A 26018-nucleotide genomic window follows, 5' to 3' on the forward strand; every position below is an offset into this window, starting at 1 on the left:
TCTTTCTTCTCCTGCAAGCCAAAGTCAGAGGCAGACACACGGGAAGATGTCGTCTTCTCGTGATGGTGATGAATGTCTGCAAGTGACCACCAAAGCTCTACGCCTTCTCGACGCTGCTGCCTTCCTCCCCCGCCTCGTTGTCTTTGATCTCGATTACACGCTGTGGCCCTTCTACTGGTAAGTCAAAGTACTATTTGTTCGAGATAAATAGATGGATAGATAGATAGATAGGGATGTTGTTGATTTTTGGACATCCCGTGGTGAGCTATCATGATCCATGCGACCAGAAATCATTACATACTACTCTTTTGGGTCGTGTAGGTAGAGGTTTTTGAAATGATAAAAATGAAAAGTAGATGGAAAAGCTTAAATGAAAAACTAAGCTAGTTTCTTAATCAAGTTTCTATTTTCAATGTCTGTGACTGTGTGCGCATCACTGTAATGGCACCTCTTGCTTACTTAAGCATTGGTTTCCGGATTTGAGTTCGGACATCTGCCAGCCAGCCTCAGTAATTTCTCAGTGGTTAATATATTCTCCCCCATCCCAACCAGAGGTATGGCTGAGCGGCTTAAGGCATTGGTTTGCTAAATCAACATACCATCTTGTGGCTGAAATAGTACTCAAACTTTGATCTATGCATAGTTGTTCTCCATGGCATTGTAGGGATTCCAATCTGGACAAGTAAAACATGCGTTCATGTTCTCACGTGCACATGTTCTTCAATTGCGCCATTTGCAAACCATGTTTTGGGTGTTGTATTGAGGTTAATGAAATAATTTACTTTTTGTGATTTTTCTGATCTACAATGTAACAATATAGTGGTTGTGTCTTACGCTGATTTTCCTCCATGACTACACACTGATAAACAAGTTAATTAATAATGTTGTGTTAATTGATCAGAAACCTCTATGTCCAAATCTCTCTTCTTGTATTTTTAACTTTTTACTAAGTTGATTTTCAGTAGCACTGCCTATACATTTATCCATACAAGATCCCAACACAATCATGCAATAGTTGGTGAGCTCATTTTTTATTCCCTCCTTTGTATAGTGTCTTAATCCAATTATCTTGCCAACCTTAAGAAAAACTTTGTTTTATTGTTTGGTAACTGTGATGGTTTTGGAAACTCATGTGTGGATGGTATGGAGATGATAAAGAGACAAATCTCCCTTTTGTGAGTGGTGTAAATCAATAGGACAGTGTGTGGTAGAAACTTTCAAATTAAAGAGGAGAATTCAATTCCCTTTTTTTCTGTCAGTGAATGTCATTCCAGGAATGATAACCCTCGCCTGTATAAGGAAGCTAAGGGCATCTTGAATGCTCTAAAAGAGAAGGAAGTGAAAATGGCTGTTGCATCAAGAACTCCCACTCCAGATATTGCAAGGGTGTTCCTTAATAAGCTTGCCCTCACTCCTTTCTTTCTTCACATGGTGAGTTTTCAAAACATTGTTATTGATGGAATCTATTTCTGTATTTGGCATCCTTCAGTACAAAGACAAAATGCTGTATGAATTAGTAAACATCATTTTGAAGGTTATGTGAGTTCATGTTGACCCACACAAGAGTAGAGAAAATGAAGTGGATATATATTATTATGAGCTCATCAAAAAGTGTGTTTATAAGCATCCTTCCTTTAATAGTGTTATATGAGAGCATGATGAGTCACTAAATGGAAGGTCAAGAGTTGAGGAAAATTAAGTGGATGCATATGAATATAAATTCATGTAAAAGAGTTTATGAACATCCTTTATTTAACTAGTATTATATGAGATTATGCCGACTCACTGAATGGAAGGTCAAATGTAAAAGGAATTGAGTGGTGCTAAAATGCTGTTGAACAAGTGGGTACATATTAATATAAATTGACTAGAGAGTGTTTCTAAGTATCCTTCACTTGCAAACTAATTACCAGAGTCCCACGAAATCTATTCAATTCCTGTTTCAAGTAGGCCAACTCACAAAATGGAAGCTGAAGAGTAGAGGGAATTGAGTGGGGCGGGACTAAAATGCTCTTGTACAAGTGGATATATATTAATATAAATTCACCTAGCAGAGTTTTTCTAAGTATCCTTCATTTGCAAACTAATTACCAGATTCCCACTGAATATATCCAATCCCTTTTTCAAATAGGGGTAAACCCTAAACCCTTTTATTTTGCTTGATGCAGGAGATATTTCCTAGTTGGACACACAAGACAGAACACTTTAGGAATATTCAACAAAAGACAAACATACCTTTCAATTCCATGCTTTTCTTCGATGATGAGCTTCGGAATATAGATTCGGTATGCTAACTGTATCCTAAATGCTTGAATATTCCAGCTTATTTTGGAAGCTTATTGCAAACCCTTTTTCTAATTAGAAATCATCAGGGTATTTTCTAATTATAAAAATAACTAGACATTTTTATTGTGTCTTTTCGCTTTTTACCATACATTATTAACTCATTATTCATCAATATATTTTCAAGTAAGATATTGACATTGTGCTATGCATGTAATGTTTTGTGGACATAATTGATCAGGTTTCTCGAATGGGTGTAACCAGCATTCTTGTAGATGAGGGTGTTACTATCCAAGCATTGAAGGAAGGTTTAATAAATTACGCAAAAAAAACTGAAAATCCTACATCAACTTTCTCCTGACTTACAAACATTAAATTGCTCATTCGACAAATGAACATTAAAGGATAATTTAATATATTGTATCAATAATTGGTTTTGTTGTATTCTAATAGATATGCCCATTGGTGACAAATTCATCTCATACACCTGCATTATGCAATTTATTATTTTTATGAATAAATTATTTGGTTCTCAAATGCAAATTTGCCATTGTCCTGTTACAAGAGACTTGATAAGAGAACATGTCACATGAGCATGCAGTAGATATGCATGTTTTTGTGTGCATTTAACTGACTCCAAAATATTCAATATATAGATGTGGTGACACAATTTCCATAGATATGTGTGCTATGAAACTTATCTTTCATCTGGTAAATTTTTCAGCTGTCAAGTGCAACTTCGTTATCGTCCTCTTATAAGAAACTTGATAAGAGGACATGTCACATGAGCATGCAGCATGATATGAATCTTTTTTGGGTGCATATAATTGATTGTGAAATATACACAATATATTGCATTCTTTTGTATACTTTGGTATATGCAATTTGAATCAATTCTTTTCTAGTTCTGGCAGTTCTTGCTTGATGTCATTAATTTAGTCATGAGGCCTGCTTATATATGATACATACATTTTCATAAGGATGTAGAAATCATTTGTAGTAGGTCCATTTCATTTGCTTTATAGAAACTGCGCCAAACTCCAGAATCTACTACCTTGTGTTGAGTAAAGGGATGCTTATCCTCTCATATTCTAATTTAAACTGGAGTATTAGGGAACCTTAAATTGACGATATTGTGCATCCTACCTATGCAGACCCAACCTTGACAGTAAAGCATGGGCATTAGGAATGATTATAATCATTACTGAGATCGAACATGATTCCTCAATTTTCCCCTTTCTTCAAAAAGGTCAGAACTGGAGAAGCGTGGGACATTGCGGGCACCCACTTCATCCTGTTCCTAGGTCCTACCATACAATTTGGATTATATTTTGGACGCAGATTTGTATATGTGACCATTTTTGCCATAGTCCATCTGCAGGAGTCAGTCCTGGCGGCACCCACTTCATCCTGTTCCTAGGTCCTACCATACAATTTGGATTATATTTTGGACGCAGATTTGTATATGTGACCATTTTTGCCATAGTCCATCGGCAGGAGTCAGTCCTGGGAACCAGGCCCTGTTGTCAGCGTTAATATGCTGCTTATGCGTGAAACCCATAGTCATAATGTTCTAGATGAATAATATCCAGTGTTCTTCCCTGATTATTTTGTGACCAGCTCCCAAGTTCCAATCTACAGTCGAGTCACCGTTTTTGACAGCCAAAATTAGTTGCTACTGGATTCGCCCAAACTACTGATACATAACACATTCTTTAATTGGGTCTAGGCCACTGCTGTAAACTCCCTACAGCTTCCATTAATCTAGTGGATATTACTCTATTATATCCTCGCAGAGACTAATTTTATGTCATAGGTGTATTGATTACGTTGAATACTTGCAAATCATGCATAGTTGCAAATTAACATGATTGGAAACATAAAGTTGTGTCAGGATGCAGTGGTCAAAAGTCATATCATGGGATGGAGGAGCATTTAGCATTTTAAGGAAGAAAGAAATCAACTTGTCATGTACAATGAAGTCTAGTGATAGTGATAGTGATGAGTCATGACTGCAGATTTTGCAGCCTCTGAAGATATACTTGCATGTGCTTCCATTTCACAGTACAACGTTGCAAAATATGTTTCAACAATTTTAATCAACCACTTATGCATTCCAAATTTAAATGATTTTGGTAAATATGTAAGTGTGACTAGAGCTGAAGCTATTTGAGCAGCGTTGAAACAGGGATGGAATGGGGGTTTCCCCAAATCCTTGCAAACAACCAAAATTCTCAAATGTTTACTTTTGGAATTAATCTATACTTCATCATCACTAGTTGTAACTTGTAATCTCAGATTTATACATTTTATTTGAAAAATATGGGTGAGTTTCTGCTTGTAACTTTAATAACTAAGAACCATCCTTTCAAGCACGAACCAGTCGCCAGTACTTGATTTGCTATTTTGTTTGACGATCAGCCACCTGCATATACCTAGTAGTAAATCTTAAACCTCTAGTGGAGAAAAGTCTTTATAAATCAATTTGTTATTGCTTATGATAATAGGCTTATGATAATGGGCAGGCTGAATATACCTAGCAGTCAACCTTCTATCTCTGGTAGAAGTCTTTACAGATCTATTTTGGATTTTTATCACCATTAATCTTCACGCTCTAGTGCACAAAAGGTTTCAATTTTTAATTTTAGTTCGTTATCATGTATGATAGTCAGCAGGTTGAAAACACCTATTAGGTATAATTCTTCAACTCAAAGCGCACAAAGTTCTTATAAATTAATTTGATGAGCTTATTTGCCTATTTGATTAGCACACGTGACCAGTCATTTCTGATATAAGGACATGCAAAGCGCTGCAATAACATAATTATACGATGCCTGTCTGGCAAGTACACGTGACTTTTAATTAAAACAGAATGGTCGTGATAATTGAATTTTTCATAAGAATTACCAAGATTTCAGTTTTTGCCAATTACCTATACCAAGTCAATTTACAGACCTCGACGCAAGTAACCAATTACATAGTAAAGTCAGAGCTTAAAGAGTTGAATCAACATGACCCACCCTACAGAAGCCCTCTTTTTTCTACATACAATAATAGAGCTTTGGTTTGTACCCAATTTAAAAGTTGCTAGGTCTTGAGTAAAAAATGGATTTAAAAGTAATTATGTAATGCATGGTGTCATTACAAGTTATATGAAAACTTTCCCTTGCCCAAATGTGAATTATGAGAAGGGAGCTTGTCTTCAAAGCTTTCTTTACCGGTTAATATTTCTGTCCTTTTTATTAAAAGAATCGGCATCCTATCATCATTTTACAAAAGAATGCACTGGCTACAGCATTAAATGCTTGCAGCAGCCAAATTTGGTGATTTTATTCAAAGCAATTGCATTCCTGATACGTTGGGTTCAATTCACATCTTCTGAAATGAATTGTTCAGTGTAAGTGGAGCAGCTCATTGCAAGTTAACAGCATGCCTTCCATAAGACAAGACCTGAAACAACAGATTAAAATCAAGCATTAAAAAAAAATTAACGAAATACCTGTCACTACCACATGATTTAACACAATTTGCTATGACTATATATTACCTGAGATGGAGAATTTATTTGAAGATCCGCAGTAGTCCAAGACCAAGTGCCATCACTGACACAATAGTTCCTGCAGTAAGAATTGAAAAAATGATTAAAAATACTGGATATGGCCTTCTGAAATTCTTGTTCGACAAACCTTATTGCCAATTATTTGGCATACTCTTTAACTACTGAAACCACAGAAACAAAACGCAATTCATGAAAATAATATTCTTTTTTTAATGATATTTTAAAAACCAATGAGAGAAACTTAACAGCTAACAGTGTATGATGACTCCATACTTGGTAGCATAATAAATGCATGACATGCGGGATTCCAATACTTTTCTGCCTACTGTAGTACCATGTTCTTCTCATAAATCTCCAAGGTCAACTCCAGGGTAATAGGTCCCTAGAAAACTTCAGAGTCTCATATTGCTACCCAATTAAGCTTCAGGTCCATGCAAAAACTGGTTTTCTTACCATTATAGCCAAGGGATTTGCATAACTAAGAATCATCTCCCAGTCTTGAAGATGACATGTCCATGATTAATACAATGTTGGAAAGTAGATCACAAGTTCCTAATTGATCCATTCCCTTAAGAAAATGATTAGTGGGCTTATTAATAAATCTCCATATAACATAGGAATCTAGGTCACTGACATTTTATGTATGTATATGCCTTACGTTTCTATATTAAAACTTTTGACCTGTTCAAATTTTCCTATTACAGAAGAATAGGATCAGCTTGCTCTGTTAAAAACGAATGTAAAAATGCACATGAAACTACAGAACTTGTCATGTCCTTAATCACGATGAAGAAAGAAAAAACAACACATTGCAACGTATTTACATTGCATTAGTTTAGGGGTGAGGAATCTGGAAAACGGTACTTCGTAATTTTATAGCCAGAACTCACCTATACAATATTTGATAACCTCATACTTTGATGCTTCCAACTGTGTCTTGAGAGCATGGATTTCCTGTGGTGTACCATAGCTCAAAAATCTCAGATAAAAAAACAAACCAAACCATCAGAAGCACAAAATCCTGATATCAATTGTGACCTTGTTAAGCTTGTTGGTCAAATTGGAGGTGTCAGCACTTTGTTTTGCCAATTCCTCTCGCATTCTCCTAAAAATGAGCTAAAAAATTATCAGTTTAACATATTTAGTGATAAAACGAAAACAATTAACTTCATTTATTTAGTTTTACTAAAAAGCAATACCTTACCCACGTTCTAAATTCAGGTCTAAACGCTGGCCTGCTGAGATTTTGTCCATCTCATACCTAATGTAGTAAACATAAACTAACAATTAATCAATAGAGAACCAAAACCCACGAAATTTGAGCTAGTAATAACCAAGGGAAAGCACCTCACTTCCGCCTTCAGTTTGTCGATGTCTACCTTTATCTTCTCAGCCTCACGTTGTATTGCAGAAACCTTTTTTTCCTGAATACACATGTATGCCATAGTTACTTCCTCCCTCTATGCCAAAGAGACCATTAGCCTGGCATGTCCAGCTCAATCTATATAAAGCATGTCCTTTTTCTTTTCAAAACACAGCAACTTACATTAGCTATATAAGAAAAGCACGACCTTTCCCAACCATAATGATGATCTACAGTAAACGTGAACTCTTGATATATTCTAGAATGACTCCATTAGTCATTTACATAGGACAACTCCATGGGTAATAAAATGTTAGTGCACGTGACTTCAGATGGAAGTATCTTATATAAAGTTTTGATGGATTATAAATGATCTCCCCTCATAGCAGACAAGGTGCTAGGTTGACATTTTCGTAGAAGCATAATAAAGTTGGCTTTCAAATAAGAGAAATCAATCCCATTACTTAGTACACAGCTTTCGCACATGTGAGGAAATCACCAGACAAATGAGAAAGTTTTCGGTTAGAGAGAGCAACTGAGTGTCACTTTTAAGATCTCAAATGTGCATTCTAAGGTCGTACACAATCTTCTGTGGAAAGGAATCTTCTTTAATAAATCAGTCACAGAGATTATGCAATTTTGTTGTTAGATAAGCAAAATCAGTGGAATCACCCTGAAAGTGTACGATTCAGCTGAGGCTACACCATGCCAATAGTAGTTGGCAACCATCAGAAGGTGATATATGCTTCTATAATTGCAAAAGTAATGTATCACTATTCCTTGGCAATCAATATTGTGAGGATAGATTAGAGAATGTAATCTATTGAAAAACCGGCAGCAACCAAAGTATCTTCCCACTTTCATCATTAGTTGATAATGGATGTGGTAAGTGCTGTGTGAAAAATTTTAACCAAGTTAAGTAATACCTCAGAGCTTTCCACTTCTGTCTTCAGCTTCAACAAGGCAGCTTCTTGTAGCATGTCACTCTGTTAGAGAAACCAAAAGGAATAAAAGCTTCAGAAAACAACTGAAAACAAATATTTCAAATATGACAGCGTCAAAGGAAATATGAGAAAAATAATAAAGAATTGTCTACATGACAGTATCCTGATTTATCTGAAGAGTTACAAGCCGCATTGTTTCAGAGTTACGATACCTTTTGTAAATCGGACTTAGAAACAAAAGAATGTCCAACGCTATCCAAGCAATCATTGAGCACGTCAGTGATGACTGCAGTGATGGCCTCAGCTTGGTTTGCAGTAAATCCGTGTGACTCTAGCTTTCTTACCTAATCCAAACACAGAACACATGCTTTGCTATAAGCCCTACACATAGACATATGTATACATGCAGACAATCGCATGTATGTGAGGGTGTGTGTGCTTAGGAAAGAGAAGGGGAAGAAACATACCAGAGCTAGAGTATCTACAAAGACAACATTTTTTGCTTCGTTAGGGGCAAGCTGCGAGGAGAAACACCTTGTCAATGCGAAATGTGTAGAGGAAGAAGCGATGGATGATGAAGTGGTACATCGAGATCTGCTAGGCAAGAGTTTAGGATCCTGCGCAGCAGCCGATGCCGCAAGGAAGGAGAAGTGAGGGATGGGATCTGAGGAATTAGCTACTGCTGGGAGAGGCGCTGGAGAAGGAGATAGAGCACAACAACGCTGCTGGTTCGAGGATAGACGGCAAAGCTTAGTTGCCACGCTGCGTACAGCACCTCCACTTCCCATCAATGGATCTCAAATCAATGGATCTTTTCAAATCAATGGATCTTTTCAAATCAATGGATCGCAAATCAATGGATCTCAAATCAATGGATCAATGGATCTCGATGGATGGATCAATCTGTGTCTCTTCCTGTGTAGCTTTCAGGCCTTGCAGCTTCAGGCCTCCTCCTTCAACTGTCTCTGCAACTTCCGCGTAGAAGTGGAACGAAGCAGAAGCAGAAGCAGAGAGAATCTTGCGGGGAATCGTTCAAATATGAGTCCTCCTCCTCTCCATTTCTCAGGCATCGGCTTTTTCTGATGATGATGGCCCATGGGCATGGGCCATCATCATCATCATCATCATCATCATCATGGATGGATGGATGGATGGGATGGGATGGGATGGGACATCATCATCATCATGGATGGGATGGGATGGGATGGATAGTATGAACCATACGTACCATACGTGCATTCGCATTCGCATTCGCGAAATACCATACTTTTGAATTAACTATTTATTATGAGGTAAATAAGCCTAAAAATGGGAAAAAAAACAACAAAAAACATTAAAAAAATGGGAAAAAAAATACAAGAATGTTTGAATAACATTCTCATTCGTTTTCCAACGTAGGAAAACGAATGTTATGCTAGATGAACACGAATTTTACGTACTATGGATCATCATCATCATCATCATCATCATCATGGAATGATAGATGATAGATGATAGATGATGTCGTAGGTAAGGTAAGGTAGGTCCGGCGGCTGTTTAGGAAAACAGCCGCCGGACCTACCTTTACCTTTTACCTTTACCTTACCTACACTACACTACAGGCTACCACATCATCTATCTATCATCTATCATACATGATATCCATTCCATCCCTTTCCTTCCCCCACATCACAATCTAAGCAAAGACCATTCCTTCATGACCTACTCTACCACCATTGCACTAGTTGGCCTACCTAAATAAATAATCAATCGTCGATCCTTATGAAGTTTTGAAGGTCGTTGTCATTAGGTCACCTAGTTGTTGCCAGGAGGAGGTTGTGTCATGCGATAGTATCTCTAACACATACCCCCCTCGCATTTAATTCTATTAGTTTATCTAATTCTCTTGTATTTGTACAGTTGAGAAGCTTGCCCTACAATCTCGTTGGGCAGCATTCTATAACCCCATGCCTCGCAAATGTGTTACGATATCTATTATCAACTTTCGTCTTGCTAAGATTGTCCATGAACAAATGATGTTAAGCTCTTCGGATTTCATCTTTGTAACAGTGTCCACGATTGAATAGCATTATGTTCTTCTATCTTCATAATTTTTAGCTACGAACTCCATGACTAACACTTAGAATATTGGGCTTACTTACGTCTTTAGTTTTTGATGCGGGCTCATATACATGTGTGAAGTTTGTGACTCCTCCCAATACATTATGTATAAAGCAAAGGTGCTAATGTGGGAGAAAAAAGCTTCTCAAGGTATCATTCTTGTTTCCCTTAGACATGCGATAGACCTTTTACCATGTGCTTTTATTCCCACAATAACTACTTTCCCCCTACACCTTATCATTGTTTTTAGGGAAAAGTACCAAGATACCCCTGGAAATTCGTCTATTTACCAGAATGCCCCTAGAAGTTCCAAATTTACCAAACTACCCCTATGTCCAAAAAAATACACTTTATAAAGTAATTATACACTCAAATCTACAAGCCCTATTTATTAGAATACCCTTAAAACACACATTTCTTTACTTAAGAGATTCTTTGGGTCCTTTGTACTTACTTTATAAACTGTATTTTTTTGGACATACGGGTAGTTTGGTAAATTTGGAACTTCCAGGGGCATTCTGGTAAATAGACGAACTTCTAGGGGTATCCTGGTACTTTTCCCTTTTTTTTAACATATGTACAATGGGGAATGGTTTCAACTTTATTTAAACTTGCTACCATCATTACTACCACAACCATGGTCTAATTAAATTTAAATGCTTTTCACACTTCATCTTCAACTTAACACTACAATGAAATGAGAATAAGTTTTCCCACCAATCAAACGGGAAGTGAAATTTTGTTTGATTATAAAATAGGGCTATTGCCTTTTGAGGTTTGAAAAAATCTTCATGAAGATGTTGGAGTGCGATTTGCAAATGCTACGATATCATCTCGATATGTTTCACAAATATTTGGATGTCACCATTAATCTTGAAGTGCAATATTTGAATCGGAGCTCAACATCAGGCCAATCTTGTTTGCTTCATTATGTATAGGCAACAAGTTCACATTGTACAAGACCACGATTCCAACTTCCTTGTGTACTTTACCAACTAATTGAATCAATGATTGAAAAGTCTATAGTAGGAAGGGGCTTGATGATCACCAACTAATAATAAGTGTACTAGTATTGGGCTATAGGCTATCCCTAATAAGATGGAGCTTGATGTCCACTTCTTGAGGGTGAACTAGTATAACTCTAGAGGCAAGTTTTCAAGATGGGTTGGGGTCTTTTCAAGATTGGAAGTACTCTTGGCTGTTAAAGGATATTCAGATGATAAGACCTACTGATCCTTTGAGGTGGATGAAGCAAACCAATTGACACAATCTGGGGAAATGAGGATAGATTACCCTTATGCTATGGAACACAAGATAAGAATCATCGGATATGCTGACCGGAAATGGTACATTGACCCAATGATTGGGGAAATAAAGGCACATTGGAAGTTGTGGGTGTTGGCTAAAATATCGGTTTTCAGATTAGAATGGGACCCAATGGATTATCAGTGGACAGACCCTTTTACGGGTAACAAATTTAATTTTTTCCAATATTCTGTACAGTTAGGAAGACATGTGCTTTCAGATATACGAGATGTGACACCGGCTGCTTTTCAATTTTGGAATCAACAAGGTATTACTCCCCAATTCCTGGCAAATTTTTGGGTAGTGTTATGGGCTAGAAAACAGCCACACCAAATATTGCATGTACAGTGGTTGCTTGTACATCGAGCCTTGCCAGTTGGCACATGGCTGCATAGGATGGGAGTAGAGTCTACTTGCGCACGATGTCGTTTACAAATGGAAACTCAAAAACATTGCTTATGGGAATGTATTGAGTCTCAATTGATATGGCAACGTCTCCTTAGAATTTTTGCTAATTATTTCTCCCCGTTGGTTTTCACTTGGGGTATGGTGGTTTGGACATCTCTTGTCCGTGATGTATTTCATTATGATAACGAATCAATGGACCATGGATTTTGCACTAATTTTGGAAGAGTACATAAAGTACCATTGTTGTCACTACAGTTTACAGGAATACGAAAGGAAGTCCAACCAGTATGGGAGATATTGAGTAGTACCACTATATATCATATTTGGAAGACTAGGTGCTCTCTTATTTTCCAACAACTGAAAACACCACCGGCCGAATTGGTCTCAAATATTTGGTTAGACATAGTGCATACTTTGAAGGGACAATGGGATGGTATTATTGGTGACTCTGATGCTAAGATTGCTCAACGGCATGAGTTTATCACTATATGGAAACCTTCTCCATTCATGACAGCCAACTGTGGTACTCCTTATTGGCATTATCAACCTCCGAAATGGTTGTTTCCCCCCCCAATTACATAGAACTTTGAATCTTGTAAAATGACTATACTAATGACAGGATATTTTTTAAATAAAAAAAGAAAAAACTCTAGAGGCAAGTTTCAAAAGTTAGACAATTATCCAAGAGCTCCAATGCCCATGGTTGACACTGTATCAACTCCAAGGCTACGAGATGAGTTGTATGTCTTTATTGTAGCTATTTGTGATTTTCTCTTACTCAAATGCCCAATCTCCCCACAAGCACGACAACAAGGATGAGGAGTGAGCATGAAAGAAATCTACTCGCTTTACATGTTACAAATGGTCATCATTTGGGCAAGAGTTTGACATCTAGCATCTAAAACCTATGTTGTAAATGCTATTGCAGATTTGTAATATTAAGGTGGTTAACAATCCTCATCGCCGATGCTTTATAACGTTCATTTTATTAACCTTACATGCTTCAATTTTACATTCAATAACAAGAAAGCATTCTCTACTGGCTCCAATTACCATTTCGACTTCAAACAACCGAATCTCAACAAATACTTCAAACATAAATGCAATTTTTTTTTGCATTTGTCAAGAACTATGCTTACAAATTAAACAAATTTATAACTTATAAACACATGTTTGTGAAGGTGTAGTATAGCAGAATGCATGCATGGATTTACTACGTTCACATTCATCAGATATTCATGCAAACAAATATCAATTTGCTTTATACAACCAACATGCCATTTGCACCACCATTTATCTGAATTTCACCAATGAAAGAAATAGTTGCAAATTCCAAATCTCTATTGAGTGGAATCTTATTCCTTTGTTTCAAAAGCCTTATAACAGGCCAGTTTACATACATGACTGCATAGTGTTTGTATTGTAGGAAACATGCTTACCCAGTGACAAACTTGTGATATGCCAACTGCACAGTGGGGAAATGTCAATAAACCCTAAATTTACTACCTAGACAATTGCAAATAGCAATATTGTAGGGTCAAAGCACGTCTATAGGAACCTTACAAAGAGTAGGATCCTTGTATTCATGTGGCTTGCTTCACATACATAACATGTTTCATAATCAGATGATGATGACCAAAACAGAGTTTGAAAACATCATCTTGAAACACTTTCCCACATCAACATGGGGAATTATAAGTACATAATGCAATACTAATCACAGACGTTGTGCAGTTCTAGGCTCCTCATTAACATTTTTCATGATGCAACAAGCCGACATTTGCATCGTCATTTACTTTGGTATTCTCTGATTCATCATCTATAATAGCTGCACATTCCACATCTGTACTGAAGGGAATCCAGTTCTTTCGCTTCAAAAACCCTAAAGAAGGGTACACTGCAAAACCCAAAAATGCTGCAACAAAAGATATAATGATAACCTTCCACGTTGCAAAGATCATCACCAAGAAAAGCAAAATAGTAGGTGGTGTACACATCAACACAACTCCAACAGTACCAAGCGGCATCTTATAAGGCCGTGGTATATCCGGCCGATGTACCCTAAGCCAGATGAATGCTGAGAATTCAACCAGCATACCAAAGCAATAAAGATAGTTCTCTGCTGCGATAATCTCTTGGAAGCTTAGTGATGAAAGAAGAAGCACCCCAGATGCAGAGGCAATAATGCCTAATGTAGGGGTCCCGTGCACTGATCTTGTTGCAAAACATTGTGGCAACATTCCTCTTTCGGCCATCCCAAGAAGCTGAAAAGAATCACTGCTCATCTCTGCCTCAAACATTCCCATATTAGACAAAGCTGCAGAAGCTTCCATCCACCATCCCAACCACACCCCCCCAACAGAGACGGCGATGTCTGCAAAGTATCCATCATTCCATTTACTTCTAACCACATTAAATGCACCTATACCTGCCAGGAGAGGAACCATGTAGCTTCCTACAACAAGTATCACTGCAAAGAAGAGTGCCTTGGGCAATGTTTTATGTGGGCTATCCACCTCTCCCACAAGGGTGCTGACCGAATCCCAATAGTTCAGATTCCAAAATAATGTGTTGAGGTAAGTATTCCAATTAATAGATGCCCAATCAACTATAAACCACCTTGCTGGCTCAATGTGGGGTAGTGATAGTAAAGCCATGACACCAAATGGGAGAAGGGAGAACACACCTAGACCCACAGCTGCCCATCCAACAATAGCAAGACCTCTATAGTTCAAATACGTGAGAGCGCTGGTGATAATTATTATGGCAGCAACTCGGACAGGCCCATCTGCTACGGCAGGTATCAAAAACTTGAGATAATCAAGAAACAAAACAGGGTAAAGTGCATTGTCTATCACACCACTAAGCCATTTCCACCATCCTTGTTGAAAACCCCAGAAAGGACCAAAAGCTTCTGAAATCCACACAACATAGCCCCCATTTTCTGGGAACATCGTGCCCATCTCGGCAGTGATTAGAGCTTCTGGAATACTCCAAACCAATGGGAAAATTGCAAAGCCTATAATCGCTAACATGGGTCCTCCTGCTTGAACAGAATCTTCAATACCAAAGGGTCCTCCCGAGACCTCATAGAATATGAGGAAAACAAGGGGAAGGAGGGATAATTTGGGTGATGTAGACTTCTTATTATGGCTTGGAGAGGCCGGATATTCACCATCACTATCTGAACTTGTGTTCATGGGGATTGTACCCATGCTAAGCTTTGAGATAACCCCTCTTTGCCGAAAACTCTTCACCTTGGCTAACTAGATATGTGCACAGGTGTGTGTGTGTGTGTGTGTGTGTGTGTGTGTGTGTGTGTGTGTGTGTGTGTGTGTGTGAGGCGGATGGAATGGTCGATCTGTTATGCGATCAGGTTACCTTGCCTAACTTGATTACCAGATCAGGCCCTCATTCGCATAGAAATTTTCTATTTGTTTTATGAAGGATCTGAACCAGAAAGTCAAAACGAGGAATAAAGATATCAGAACAGAGTATCTGAACCGGGAAAACAAAAACAAAACATGGAATTACCCTTACCAGTCAGAGCATGAGTGAGAGGGAGAGTAACCCAATGAACCATGACAGAGAAGTAGGGTTTCACAGCCACACGCAACAGGTAGATTAGCAGGACAGGAAGCAGGGGAGGGGGTAAAATTGGCATGCCCAGTTAAGAAAAGCGCAAAAATGAAAGAAAGAGTTGTATGTATGTATGTATGTATGTATGTATGTATGTATGTGCGTATGTATGTATGTGTGTGTGTATGTATGTATTTATGTGTGTATGTATGTATGTATGTATGTATGTGTGTGTGTATGTATGTATTTATGTGTGTATGTATGTATGTATGTATGTATGTATGCCTGTATGTATGTGCGTATGTATGTATGTGTGTGTGTGTATGTATGTATTTATGTGTGTATGTATGTATGTATGTATGTGTGTATGCATGTATGTATGTGCGTATGTATGTATGTGTGTGTGTGTGTATGTATGTATGTGTGTGTGTATGCATGCATGTATGTGTGTGTGTATGTATGTATGTGTGTGTATGCATGTATGTATGTGCGTATGTATGTATGTATGTGCGTATGTATGTATGTGTGTGTATGTATGTATTTATGTGTGTATGTATGTATGTGTGTGTGTAAGTATGTATGTATGTGTGTATGCATGCATGTATGTATGTGTGTATGCACGCATGTATGTATGTGTGTATGCATACATATATGATATGCATATGCATCATCTTCATTTACTATCTTAGTATCCTACTAACTAACGAAATTGCCCCTCCTCTTCTTTCCTTCATTAATTTTGGAAATTAATTGGCAAAGGGCCAATGCTCCTTACTAGTATGTAAGTAGATCTTACACACATCTCTAGTATTGATGTTAAAGAACCCACGTGAGTCCCTCCCGAAAGACAAATAAAAGTGTCTCTATCCTATACACGAGATGGAGTCAACATTTGTACGAGAGACAATGTCCAATCACGTGGAACTAGAAACAACGCAAATATACATAATATAAAGTGGGTTTAAACTAAAGTATCCTTGAGGCTAGAGCCCTCGCTTTTTGGGATACTTTGCTAATCACAAGGTCAACGAGGCATTTAACTTAAGTAGGTTGGAGGCATGTGCACTTTAGTCACACGTCATCCTGTGGTGTTCCTCTTATGGGCAGCCTCTTCCCGTCAATTATCCTTTAACATTTGCTCTTGAAGCCCTCTACCCCTAGACTAACCAATGTTGAAGATAGGGGACAGAACAAGTGTTGTTTTCTTACAGATTTCAACATATGGAAAGGCTTGGTACATTCATGATAATTCCTAACTCTCTAGCTCCAACTTTTCCCAAGAGAGTATGTAGCAATTTGTAAAAAGCTTATGAGGATTTGGTCATGGCACATTTGGAGACGACCAAAAGAACACACACATGTTCTTAATTGCATAATTGACCAAGTATATATTTTTCTTGCTCGATAACCAATAGCATATGCTCAAAAGAGCATATACCATTTATAATTCATCAATGTATCCATTGAGTCTCCATATGCTTTCATATGCACAATGGATTTAATGACTTTCTCGTTTACGTGTGTGGGGAGGGGGGCTTACTTTACAAAGAAAGATATGAAAGCGAAAGGCGTAATCAATTAACATCGGCCGAGTTTGAACAATTCATTAGAATCCATGGGTATCCTAGTCGATAATTCACAACCGATTTACGTGTGCCTCTCTCTTTATCTCTCTCTCTCTCTCTCCATGTATGTATGTGTGGTGTAACGTGTTTAGCTAGCTAGGCAGGAGGAAAGTACGTTAAAAGGAAAACTTGTTGAGGAAGTGAAGTAAAAATGATGAGTAAAAAGCGTGAGTGAGTATGATAGGATAACGTGTGAGATATCGGTCAACAAATATGTATGTATGTATGTATGTATGTATGTATGTATGTATGTATGTAGATGCAATACATACATACTGACAACTGAAATGGCCCCCCACCATGTAACATGTTCCCTTCTGTGGGGCTCCTCACATAACAAATGATGCCAATGCGGACAGCTCTTCGCAAATTCAGACTCCTTCTATCGTCCTCTTGGTAAACAAACATACATACATACCTCAACCAGTCTGATATTGTCTTCTACCCACCCCAACTCTCTGTTCATTTCTTGGTAAACAGATTATGTGTGCTACCTTGCATCATATAGATCATTATATATATGTCTTGGTTGATTTGATGAATGCTGATTTCTTATTATTAGTTTTTCTGTAATTTGTCTCTTAGTTTCGTGCGTTCGTTTAGATTTGTGGCAGGACATATGTCTCCACATATTTAGATGATGTGATGAATGCCTGATGTAAACAATGCCTGCTCTACACTGCTGACAGGAAACGTCTGTGGACATGATGGAAAACTTTTTCATTTCAATTTTTTTCCGTAGCTCAGATCTCCATATTGCATGATTTGAAGAATGATGGAAAACTTGTCTTTTATTAGTTATTGACCATTAGCTCAGACCCCATATTAGGTCTTTGCTGTAGCTCATTCCATTTATTTGGTCACCACTATATCCGGCACTCTATATATTAATGTTTTAGCATTGTTCACCAAAATTTCTTTTTCGCAGCATCAGAATGGGAGAAACAACAGAGGAAATCATTGCAGAGATGAAGATTCCAGATTCTATTTTTTGTGAGATTATGTCAAACGAAGAAAAACCACCAAAATGCCCTGTACTTGTATTTATCAATACAAAAAGTGGTGGTCAGCTCGGTTCGGAATTGCTGATATCATATCAAGCTGTTCTTTCTGAAAAGCAGGTGACAAAATACTGCTAGGATAGCTTTGAATTGCATCAGACAATCTATTAAGGTCCCATTGTATTGTTCATCCATGCTATATGCAAATAAGAATACAAGTTTATGAGTACCACTCTCCAGTTGGAAGATAGGGCTAGTCTTTGGGTTGCATCCATCTGATGCAAGATTTTAACTTGAGGAATAATATGGGGGCTCTTGCATGTTCATAAGTAGGAACAAGATTTGTCTAAACATTTTATTGGAACCAGATGATGCTTTGTGCATATGAGTATCAAAGTCCAGTATGAAGATTGGGCCAAAACATCTGATACAAGCATTTTACTGCAAAAATAATTTGACCTCTTGCACGTTTTTAGGTAGGTAAAAAGATCGGCCTGAAAATCTGCTTTCATCCATATTATGCAAGATTCAAGTAGATAAAAAAGAATCTGTTAGGCCTTGCTGATCTCATTCCAGTTGTATGATAAAGAGTCCACAATAATAGGGTGTCAAGTGGTTTCTTTCTATTCACAATGTTTGTGTATTGTGAGCAAGTACAATGGCCGTTACTGCTGTTGTGTGTCTGAAGCAACTATTTCGATTTCTAGAATTTTGCCTGTATCACGTTCAAAGAGTTTTGAACTACTTCGAAAAATTTGGCATATGTAGAAGGGTGAAGATAGAGCATGCTGTAAAAATGATGCAAGAAAAGGTGTATTTCATAGACGATGGGGACCATGGAAACTTGAAAGTGACTTGAATTAGGAGTATGAATGTGAGGATGGGATGCAATTCAAAGCTAATATCCAGAGTCCTCTAATATGCACCTTGAATAGGAACATATCAACTAACAATCTAGGGTCCAAAGTATCACAAGGTGTGGGAGGTATCAAATATGTCTGATTATGGGGTTAAAGTAATAAATGCAAAGTGGCACAGAAAAGAAAAAGTATCCTCGTGTATTTGTTAACTCAGAATACTGAACTCATAACTTTGAGGATGGGATGGAATTCAAAGCTAATCTCCAGAGTCCTCTAATATGCACCTTGAATAGGAACATATCAACTAACAATTCAGGATCCAAGGTATCACAAGGTGTGGGAGGTATCAAATATGTATGCTTGTGGGGTTAAAGTAATAAATTGTGGGTAACACAGAAAAGAAAAAGTGTCCTTGTGTATTTGTTAATTCAGAATAGTGGAGTCATAACTTTGGGACTTTGTTCTGTTACCTTTTGAATGTAAGGTCTTCAATTTGAGCGAAGATGAACCAGACATGGCGCTTCACAAATTTTTTAATAGTTTGGAGAAGCTGAAAGGAAACGGAGACCAAATTGCTGAAAGAATTCAGGAGTCATTAAGAATTATTGTGAGTCTCTTCCTTGAATCTAATCATTCAGTTTGTACGGTATCTTTCCTAACCATCCACACGGATTGGGCCAACAGGTTTCTTTAACATTAATTTCCCATGAATGTGAATAAATCTGTATATGCAATCCATGTGCACAAAAATTTCAATTTTCTCTTAAGGTTGCTGGTGGAGATGGTACAGCTGGATGGCTCTTAGGAGTAATTGGCGACTTGAAGCTTTCCCATCCGCCACCTATTGCAACAGTTCCCCTTGGGACAGGCAACAACTTGCCATTTTCATTTGGATGGGTGAGATGCCAGCTGATGTTTTTTGGAGTTTCTTGTATTGCCTCATATCATAAATGTATTAATTAGGAGGGTTTTCTATATTTTGCAGGGTAAAAAGAACCCAGACACAGATGTTGAATCCGTTAAAAGATTTCTCTGCCTGGTCTACCACGCAACACCAATGAACATCGACAGGTATGCAAATTTATTGAGTGACTTCTTACCTGAATGGCAAAGACTCTAAAAGAAATTGCTGAACTACCTGTAGTCTCCTACCATGAAATCCATTACATATCACAATGATTCTCACGTTTCCAGATATGTAGACAACCAGTGATGACAAATGAAACACATGAAAAACATCAGGAAGTAAACACAATTAATAAGATATGTTTGACCTGCTTGTTTGAGGTTGATGTGTAGGCATTTTCTAAATTACAAAGGAATAATGTTGTTTCTGTAGTTGGCATGTTTTTATGAAGATGGAAACTCGAGCTCATCAACTAGAACCAGTGAAACTACCTCACTCATTGCATCCTTTTAAAAAAGTATCAGAATCTGATCCTCACCATGAGGTATACATATATATCTTAACCATTTTGCCAATTTCCAAGATTTCACCCAAGTAGTCCTTTTTTGTTGGTATTATTATCTCACATGCCATAAATATAAATGCACTAATTCTGTTCTAATATGTAGCTTGGATTGCCCGCAATACCTGAACATAACCAAGGTGGAAAAGAATAGAGTCATCTGAACTGATATCATTAAATTAGATGTGAAAGAACATGGATTAGTTCCACAATGTCTCTTGGTAAAGAAGGTTGTTCACTGTAAGGCTCTCTTGTCACACACATCTCTGGATGGATTTATCATCAGGCCTTCTTATATGGATACACATCTATCTCATGCATTTTGTAGTGTGATAGAGCAGCTCAGTGCCTCTTCACATCAGTTAAAGATTGAGGCAGGCAGATATGCGTGCAAATATATGGAAGAACGGATCTAACAATTGTGCCATCAGGGGGTAGAATTAGAGGAATACTATGTTTGTCTGTGCATTGTATTTAATGAAATAATTGGGTGATATCGCTGCCTTTTCAAACAAGGGTTTGTCCATAAAGACCAGTGGTGCGTAGGACTCTTCCTGCTAGACCTCAAGAGACATTGAAGTTGTTGAAGAACAACAATATACCCACAACTCATCCACAAAGAACCATCACAACTCTCTAGCTCCATCTCTCACTCTCATTCTACAGGTCATTTAAAAATTACACAAGTAGGGTCTAGATCACAACACGTGAAAGGGATTACATTATAGATTGGGTAATTGCAATGACCCTGTCAATTTTGTCGTGGACGAAAAAGGCCACTATCACCTGACAAGATGCTATATAAAGGCAGTTTGTATGTAAATATTTGGTCTTACAAAAGTGTGTGGGCATGTGTATATATTGATTGATTAATTGCTGACTAAGCCAGGAGTGCTGCCAATTTGTATGCTTCAGTTTTCAATCATGTAGCATCTTTTAACAATTTATTTGCATAATAAACATTGTTTCTTTGCTATCAACTACAGGATGGGACGCAAAATTTCCGAGGTGGATTTTGGAACTACTTGAGTATAGGTAAATATCTTTCTGTGACTATGAAGTTCACCATGGCCATTGTACTATAGTATATGCAGGTGACTTGGTAGGCAGAGGCATGAGTAGTCATCTGGCAACAGTGATTATTGGGTTGATTTGGGGAACCATGAGTCCCCCCTGCCCCCCAATTTTTAAGAATAATAACTGTTGTGCTGCTGCTATTACACATTTAATTGCGCTAGAAAGTTTGCAGAGAGGGCACATGAAAAGCTAGAAAATCTTTCTGGTTTAGGGAAGGGATGCGAGAGTTGAGAGTCACCCTATTGCAACACGTTCTTGTCAAAGAAATGTGAGCTACTCACATATTTATGAAGAAAACGAAAAAGAAACACATTAGCATCCATTAAGATAAATTTGACATGTAAGATAATGAATTGTACTCAGAGCTATTAAAAAACAGTAGTGTTATGGTTTCAAGATGAAACGTTCTTACAGCATATATATTATATGGGTATTCCAGAGAAATATGAACTTTTACATTAATAGTTATGTTTTGTGGTGTTGACAGGAATGGATGCAGAGGTTTCCTATGAGTTTCATCGGAAACGGCAAGAGCATCCCGAATTATTCAAAAATCAGTTTGCAAATCAGGTCTGAGATTGATTAACATTAGAGCATCTATGTGCAGCAGGATATTTGTTGGTTATTCATGATTGAAGGATAATGCAGGGAAGATATGCACTCATTGGTGTTACACAGGGCTGGTTTTTGGCCAATATTATGCGTCCTACATCAATGTAAGACATTTGATAATATCCAGTTTTGGATTCTGATAAATCATAAATTAGGTCTAAGATAGGTAAAACACACATATGATAAGGAAACACACTACCACATCAGGTTGTATTCAGAATGCATGTGAAGTATTTTACTGTATGTACCTTACAATGTGAGTCATGTGCCATCTTTTCTCCTTATAAAGAAATCTGATTATTGAAGCCAGAGTATTCTTACATGTAACAGGGACATCAACCAAATAGCAAATATCTATATTCAAGGCAAAAATGAAAGAGTCTGGCATGAATTACATATCCCTAAAAGGTATACTGCAATAGAGCTCTTATGGTTTTTCTGTAAGTGTTCTGCTTCTTGAATCACTTTATGTCTTGTTTGGATCAGGATAAGGTCCATTGTAATGCTGAACCTGCCTAGTTTTTCTGGGGGTTTGAATCCATGGGGAACTCCTAGAGTTAGGAAGTTTTGGAGGAAACATACACAGGTTTTCTCTTCATTGATGATTTCCAGTATATTTACTTAGATCAACGTGAGAACAGTCTCCTTTAAAGGGCAATCAATAGGAAGTCTGCATGCGATCATCTCGTTTATAACTAACAACAAAGATTAATGAAGATGCTTGAAATGAATATCGTTTAGTCCCGTGCTTACTAATATAACCTCGTTTTCATACTGAAGGACCTGACTCCTGCCTATGTAAATGATGGATACATTGAACTTGTTGGGTTTCACGATGGATGGCATGGACTTGCACTTTTGACACCTAATGGCCATGGTACACGACTTGCTCAGGTATATGTCAATTTCACCTCATAAAATCTTGAGAACGTATTGCAAAAAACATGAGTATACAGAGTTTTGATAATATGGCCAGGAATGAAGAGAATTTATTTGTGACTATCTTCTGGTTTATATCTTTGAAGGTAACTAAATGTCAGTTGACACCTCATAAACTCTTGAAAAGGTATTGCAACAAGCATGAGGATACAAAGTCTTGATAATGTGGCTAAGAGTGAAGAGAATTAGATGCACAAAAATGCGTTGCCCTTATTAGTGATTGTCTTCTGGTTTATATCTTTGAATGAAACTAAATAGGGTAAGGATATCACGTGAGTAATATGGAAATTGTATTTATTAAGAGGGATTGGTAATACCAAAATTGCATGACAATTCACATGATAACCTGACACATAATCCGTTATCCATAAAACCAAGAGTATATTATCAGGAATGTAGAGGGTTTTTGGTGCTTAGATATACGGGCCCATCCTAATAGATTCTTATTGGCTTGTATCATTTGGAGTTGGATGAGTCCTGGTCAGTGATCTAGAAATTCTGAACTTATAGTTCAGCATGTTTTGTTTCCTTTATACCAGAGCTTTGTAAGGTCATTATGCTCACCATACCTTGTTTATGTGCCTGGTGCGTGCCTTTATTTGATGCTTAGGACCGATATTTTCTCTTTTGTTGGGAAATTTTATGGTCACATTTATTTATCCCCAGCTTCCAGGAAGCCATCATCATGGTCAAGGCATTTTAACCTTCCAGGAAGCCAATTCTTCTTGCACATTGGAGGATCCAGGCCAATGAAGTCACTTTAGAGTGGTTGTTTCCTCAGATTTGGTAGAAATTTGGCTCATTGGTTTTTTCAGAAGCATGCACATCTGTATATGTATACATCTATTCACGCACTGAGTGATGAGAGTTGGAATGGCGACTTTTTTATCTAGGCTATGCATGAGCCTGCAGTTCTTGTGCTTGGAAGTTCCAAGTTGGAACACTAAATGTTTATATTGCATTCTTAGCTAAACCCTAAACCTTGTTTCTTATTGATAAGATTTTATATTTGCATATGGGGACATTGCCATACTGCTTGAAACATGTATCTTTAGTGATATACTAAGAATACTTTATATCAGGATTTATAGTTATTTCCCTCTTCACATCATGTCAGGCTCACAAGGTCAGGATAGAATTTAACCAGAAAGCTGGAGAGAAGACTTACATGAGGCTGGATGGAGAGCCCTGGCTACAGCCATTACCTTCTGATGAATCGAAAACAATAGTTGAAATCAGACCATTAAGGCAGGCTGTGATGCTTACAACTGGTGATTGCACTGCAAAGTGCATTGAACATGTGGCAGGTAATGTAGAGACAAATTCAGTTTCCCTTGGTACTCCTGCTTCAAATATTTCCTGTTCACCTACTGCTGTAGACCCAATAGACTCAGGTGATGAGGAATCAGACACCGAAGGCAGTGGACATAAATTTGGTGCTGCCTCAACCTTCAAACTCACATGACTTGTAAATTAAAACTGTATGCCATACATCATTGCTAAAATTGTTTTCTTTCAACTCTGTTTTATCATACACATGATTGACCAGAATCTGGATATTCAGTATTTTTTGTGAATAAAAAGCATGTGACATGAATTCAGAAATGAGAATCTCTGATCATCATGAGAACTGCCATGCTAAGTGTATAATATTTATGCTACAAATCTGTGTTCAGATGAAATACCTAAGAAAGTCTTGCATCAAGTTGTATGGAGCTATATCATCTCTATTAAAAGAAAAACATTAGCACCCACTGCATTTAAATGAAACCCTTGTTGGGAGTCTGGAGGACTGCAATCTATGATCCGATATTATTGACAAGCTCTCTTGTTGTGAGGAGAAAGATTGGAAACTTAAAGTGATGCAAACATAAACCAAACCAAGGGATGTGTGACTGACCATCTCAGTCAGTAGCATTACAACCATAACCGGATATATGGTCCGTCACTTTAACATGCTATTGTTAAGTATATGCACATCAAGGGTTTTGCAAACAAAGCTTATGCACAGGACTCATATGAATGTGATTGGGCATTTATAAATATTGATGTCGGGTTGTACATAACTAGCAACCTTTCTTATCTTACATGTTATGTTGTACGTACTTGGAATATTATTAAACTGAAGCTGGCAGAGGAAAACCATAATGTTATACTCTTTAGACCAGAATAAGCTCATTCTACATTTCGCATTAACATAGGAAGGTGTCTGTTTCTTAAAACTTGTTTCACGTGCAGGCATGCAAACAACCATTAAGTAGTGCAATAACAACGTCTCTTTCACTCTCTCATTAGAAACAAATCTCCACCTTCCTTTTAGTAAAACAAATTTGGATAGCTGACTACGTGTCGTAGTAAATTTAGTAAATATGCCACCATATTGTTTGCATGATGTACGTGCATACTTGAAGGTTCAACCTTTAGCATTATCTATTTGATAAAGTCATAGTTCTTAGCCATGTTCTAATTCGCCTTTTTATATGATGAAATGTTGTTGGGTTTGTTGGCTTCAACTCCACTAATTGGCATTGGCAAGAAGAGGTAGAGATAGATAGATAGATCCTATTATTGTCTTCGAAGGTCAAGTATGACCTATAAGACCAAAAATATTACATTTCACATAATACATGTGAGTGAGTAGCGACTCTCGATGTTCTAGAACATATGAGAGAGACAGAGATAGATATATTTTATTATCATTTTCGAAGGTCAAATATGACCTATGAGACCAAAAATATTACATTTCAAATAATACATGTGAAAGTGAATAGCAACTCTCGATGAATAAAGGCAGAGAATTGTATGGAAGTGTGATACTCTGACTCTCGAACTTGTTTAAGGAAAAGGGTGCATAGTCGACCACTCTCATCATGTATCCCCCAACACCCCGTTTC

At 37.5% G+C, this 26018-nt stretch overlaps 4 protein-coding genes across 7 annotated transcripts; 2 read left to right on the top strand and 2 right to left on the bottom strand.

The window, feature by feature from the left end:
- Window positions 1-2820, top strand: LOC147860664 (Haloacid dehalogenase-like hydrolase (HAD) superfamily protein). Its single transcript, XM_087323930.1, has 4 exons — window positions 1-177; window positions 1260-1431; window positions 2169-2285; window positions 2525-2820. Exons 1-4 carry the CDS (start codon window positions 47-49, stop codon window positions 2642-2644), a joined length of 540 nt encoding a protein of 179 aa, XP_087180056.1. The 5' UTR covers window positions 1-46; the 3' UTR covers window positions 2645-2820.
- Window positions 2821-5139: 2319 nt separating this feature from the next.
- LOC147860665 (protein FMP32, mitochondrial-like) lies at window positions 5140-9162 on the bottom strand. 2 transcript variants are annotated; one of them, XM_087323803.1, is made up of 9 exons: window positions 8617-8976; window positions 8362-8493; window positions 8132-8191; window positions 7190-7266; window positions 7047-7103; window positions 6881-6947; window positions 6733-6796; window positions 5831-5900; window positions 5140-5733 (listed from the first exon to the last, which is right to left on the bottom strand). In XM_087323803.1, the coding sequence occupies exons 1-8, from the start codon at window positions 8935-8937 to the stop codon at window positions 5845-5847; spliced, it is 834 nt and encodes a 277-aa protein (XP_087179929.1). In that variant the 5' UTR covers window positions 8938-8976; the 3' UTR covers window positions 5140-5733; window positions 5831-5844. The 2 variants fall into 2 exon arrangements, 1 of the variants encoding a protein (XP_087179929.1); XR_015530146.1 differs by lacking the exon at window positions 5140-5733 and having other exon boundaries at window positions 6881-6958; window positions 8617-9162.
- Window positions 9163-13282: 4120 nt separating this feature from the next.
- LOC147860666 (putative polyamine transporter At1g31830) lies at window positions 13283-15657 on the bottom strand. The gene is made up of 2 exons (XM_087323613.1): window positions 15503-15657; window positions 13283-15412 (listed from the first exon to the last, which is right to left on the bottom strand). The coding sequence occupies exon 2, from the start codon at window positions 15175-15177 to the stop codon at window positions 13711-13713; it is 1467 nt and encodes a 488-aa protein (XP_087179739.1). The 5' UTR covers window positions 15178-15412; window positions 15503-15657; the 3' UTR covers window positions 13283-13710.
- A 1802-nt stretch (window positions 15658-17459) lies between these two features.
- LOC147860667 (diacylglycerol kinase 1-like) lies at window positions 17460-24729 on the top strand. Of its 3 annotated transcripts, none has more exons than XM_087323286.1 (13): window positions 17460-17562; window positions 18095-18287; window positions 19512-19634; window positions 19796-19924; window positions 20013-20098; window positions 20367-20478; window positions 21483-21531; window positions 22061-22143; window positions 22222-22289; window positions 22516-22593; window positions 22672-22771; window positions 22966-23079; window positions 24242-24729. In XM_087323286.1, exons 1-13 carry the CDS (start codon window positions 17507-17509, stop codon window positions 24587-24589), a joined length of 1539 nt encoding a protein of 512 aa, XP_087179412.1. In that variant the 5' UTR covers window positions 17460-17506; the 3' UTR covers window positions 24590-24729. The 3 variants fall into 3 exon arrangements, with proteins under 3 accessions (XP_087179412.1, XP_087179415.1, XP_087179413.1); XM_087323289.1 differs by lacking the exon at window positions 24242-24729 and adding an exon at window positions 23172-23578 and having other exon boundaries at window positions 22966-23133; XM_087323287.1 differs by having other exon boundaries at window positions 17551-17638.
- Window positions 24730-26018: the final 1289 nt, after the last annotated feature.

Source organism: Azolla caroliniana, unplaced genomic scaffold (genome assembly GCF_043228905.1).
Source record: "Azolla caroliniana isolate FFs.n. ecotype wild unplaced genomic scaffold, voAzoCaro1.0.p SCAF_8, whole genome shotgun sequence".
In the NCBI taxonomy this organism is placed as follows: Eukaryota; Viridiplantae; Streptophyta; class Polypodiopsida; order Salviniales; family Salviniaceae; genus Azolla; species Azolla caroliniana.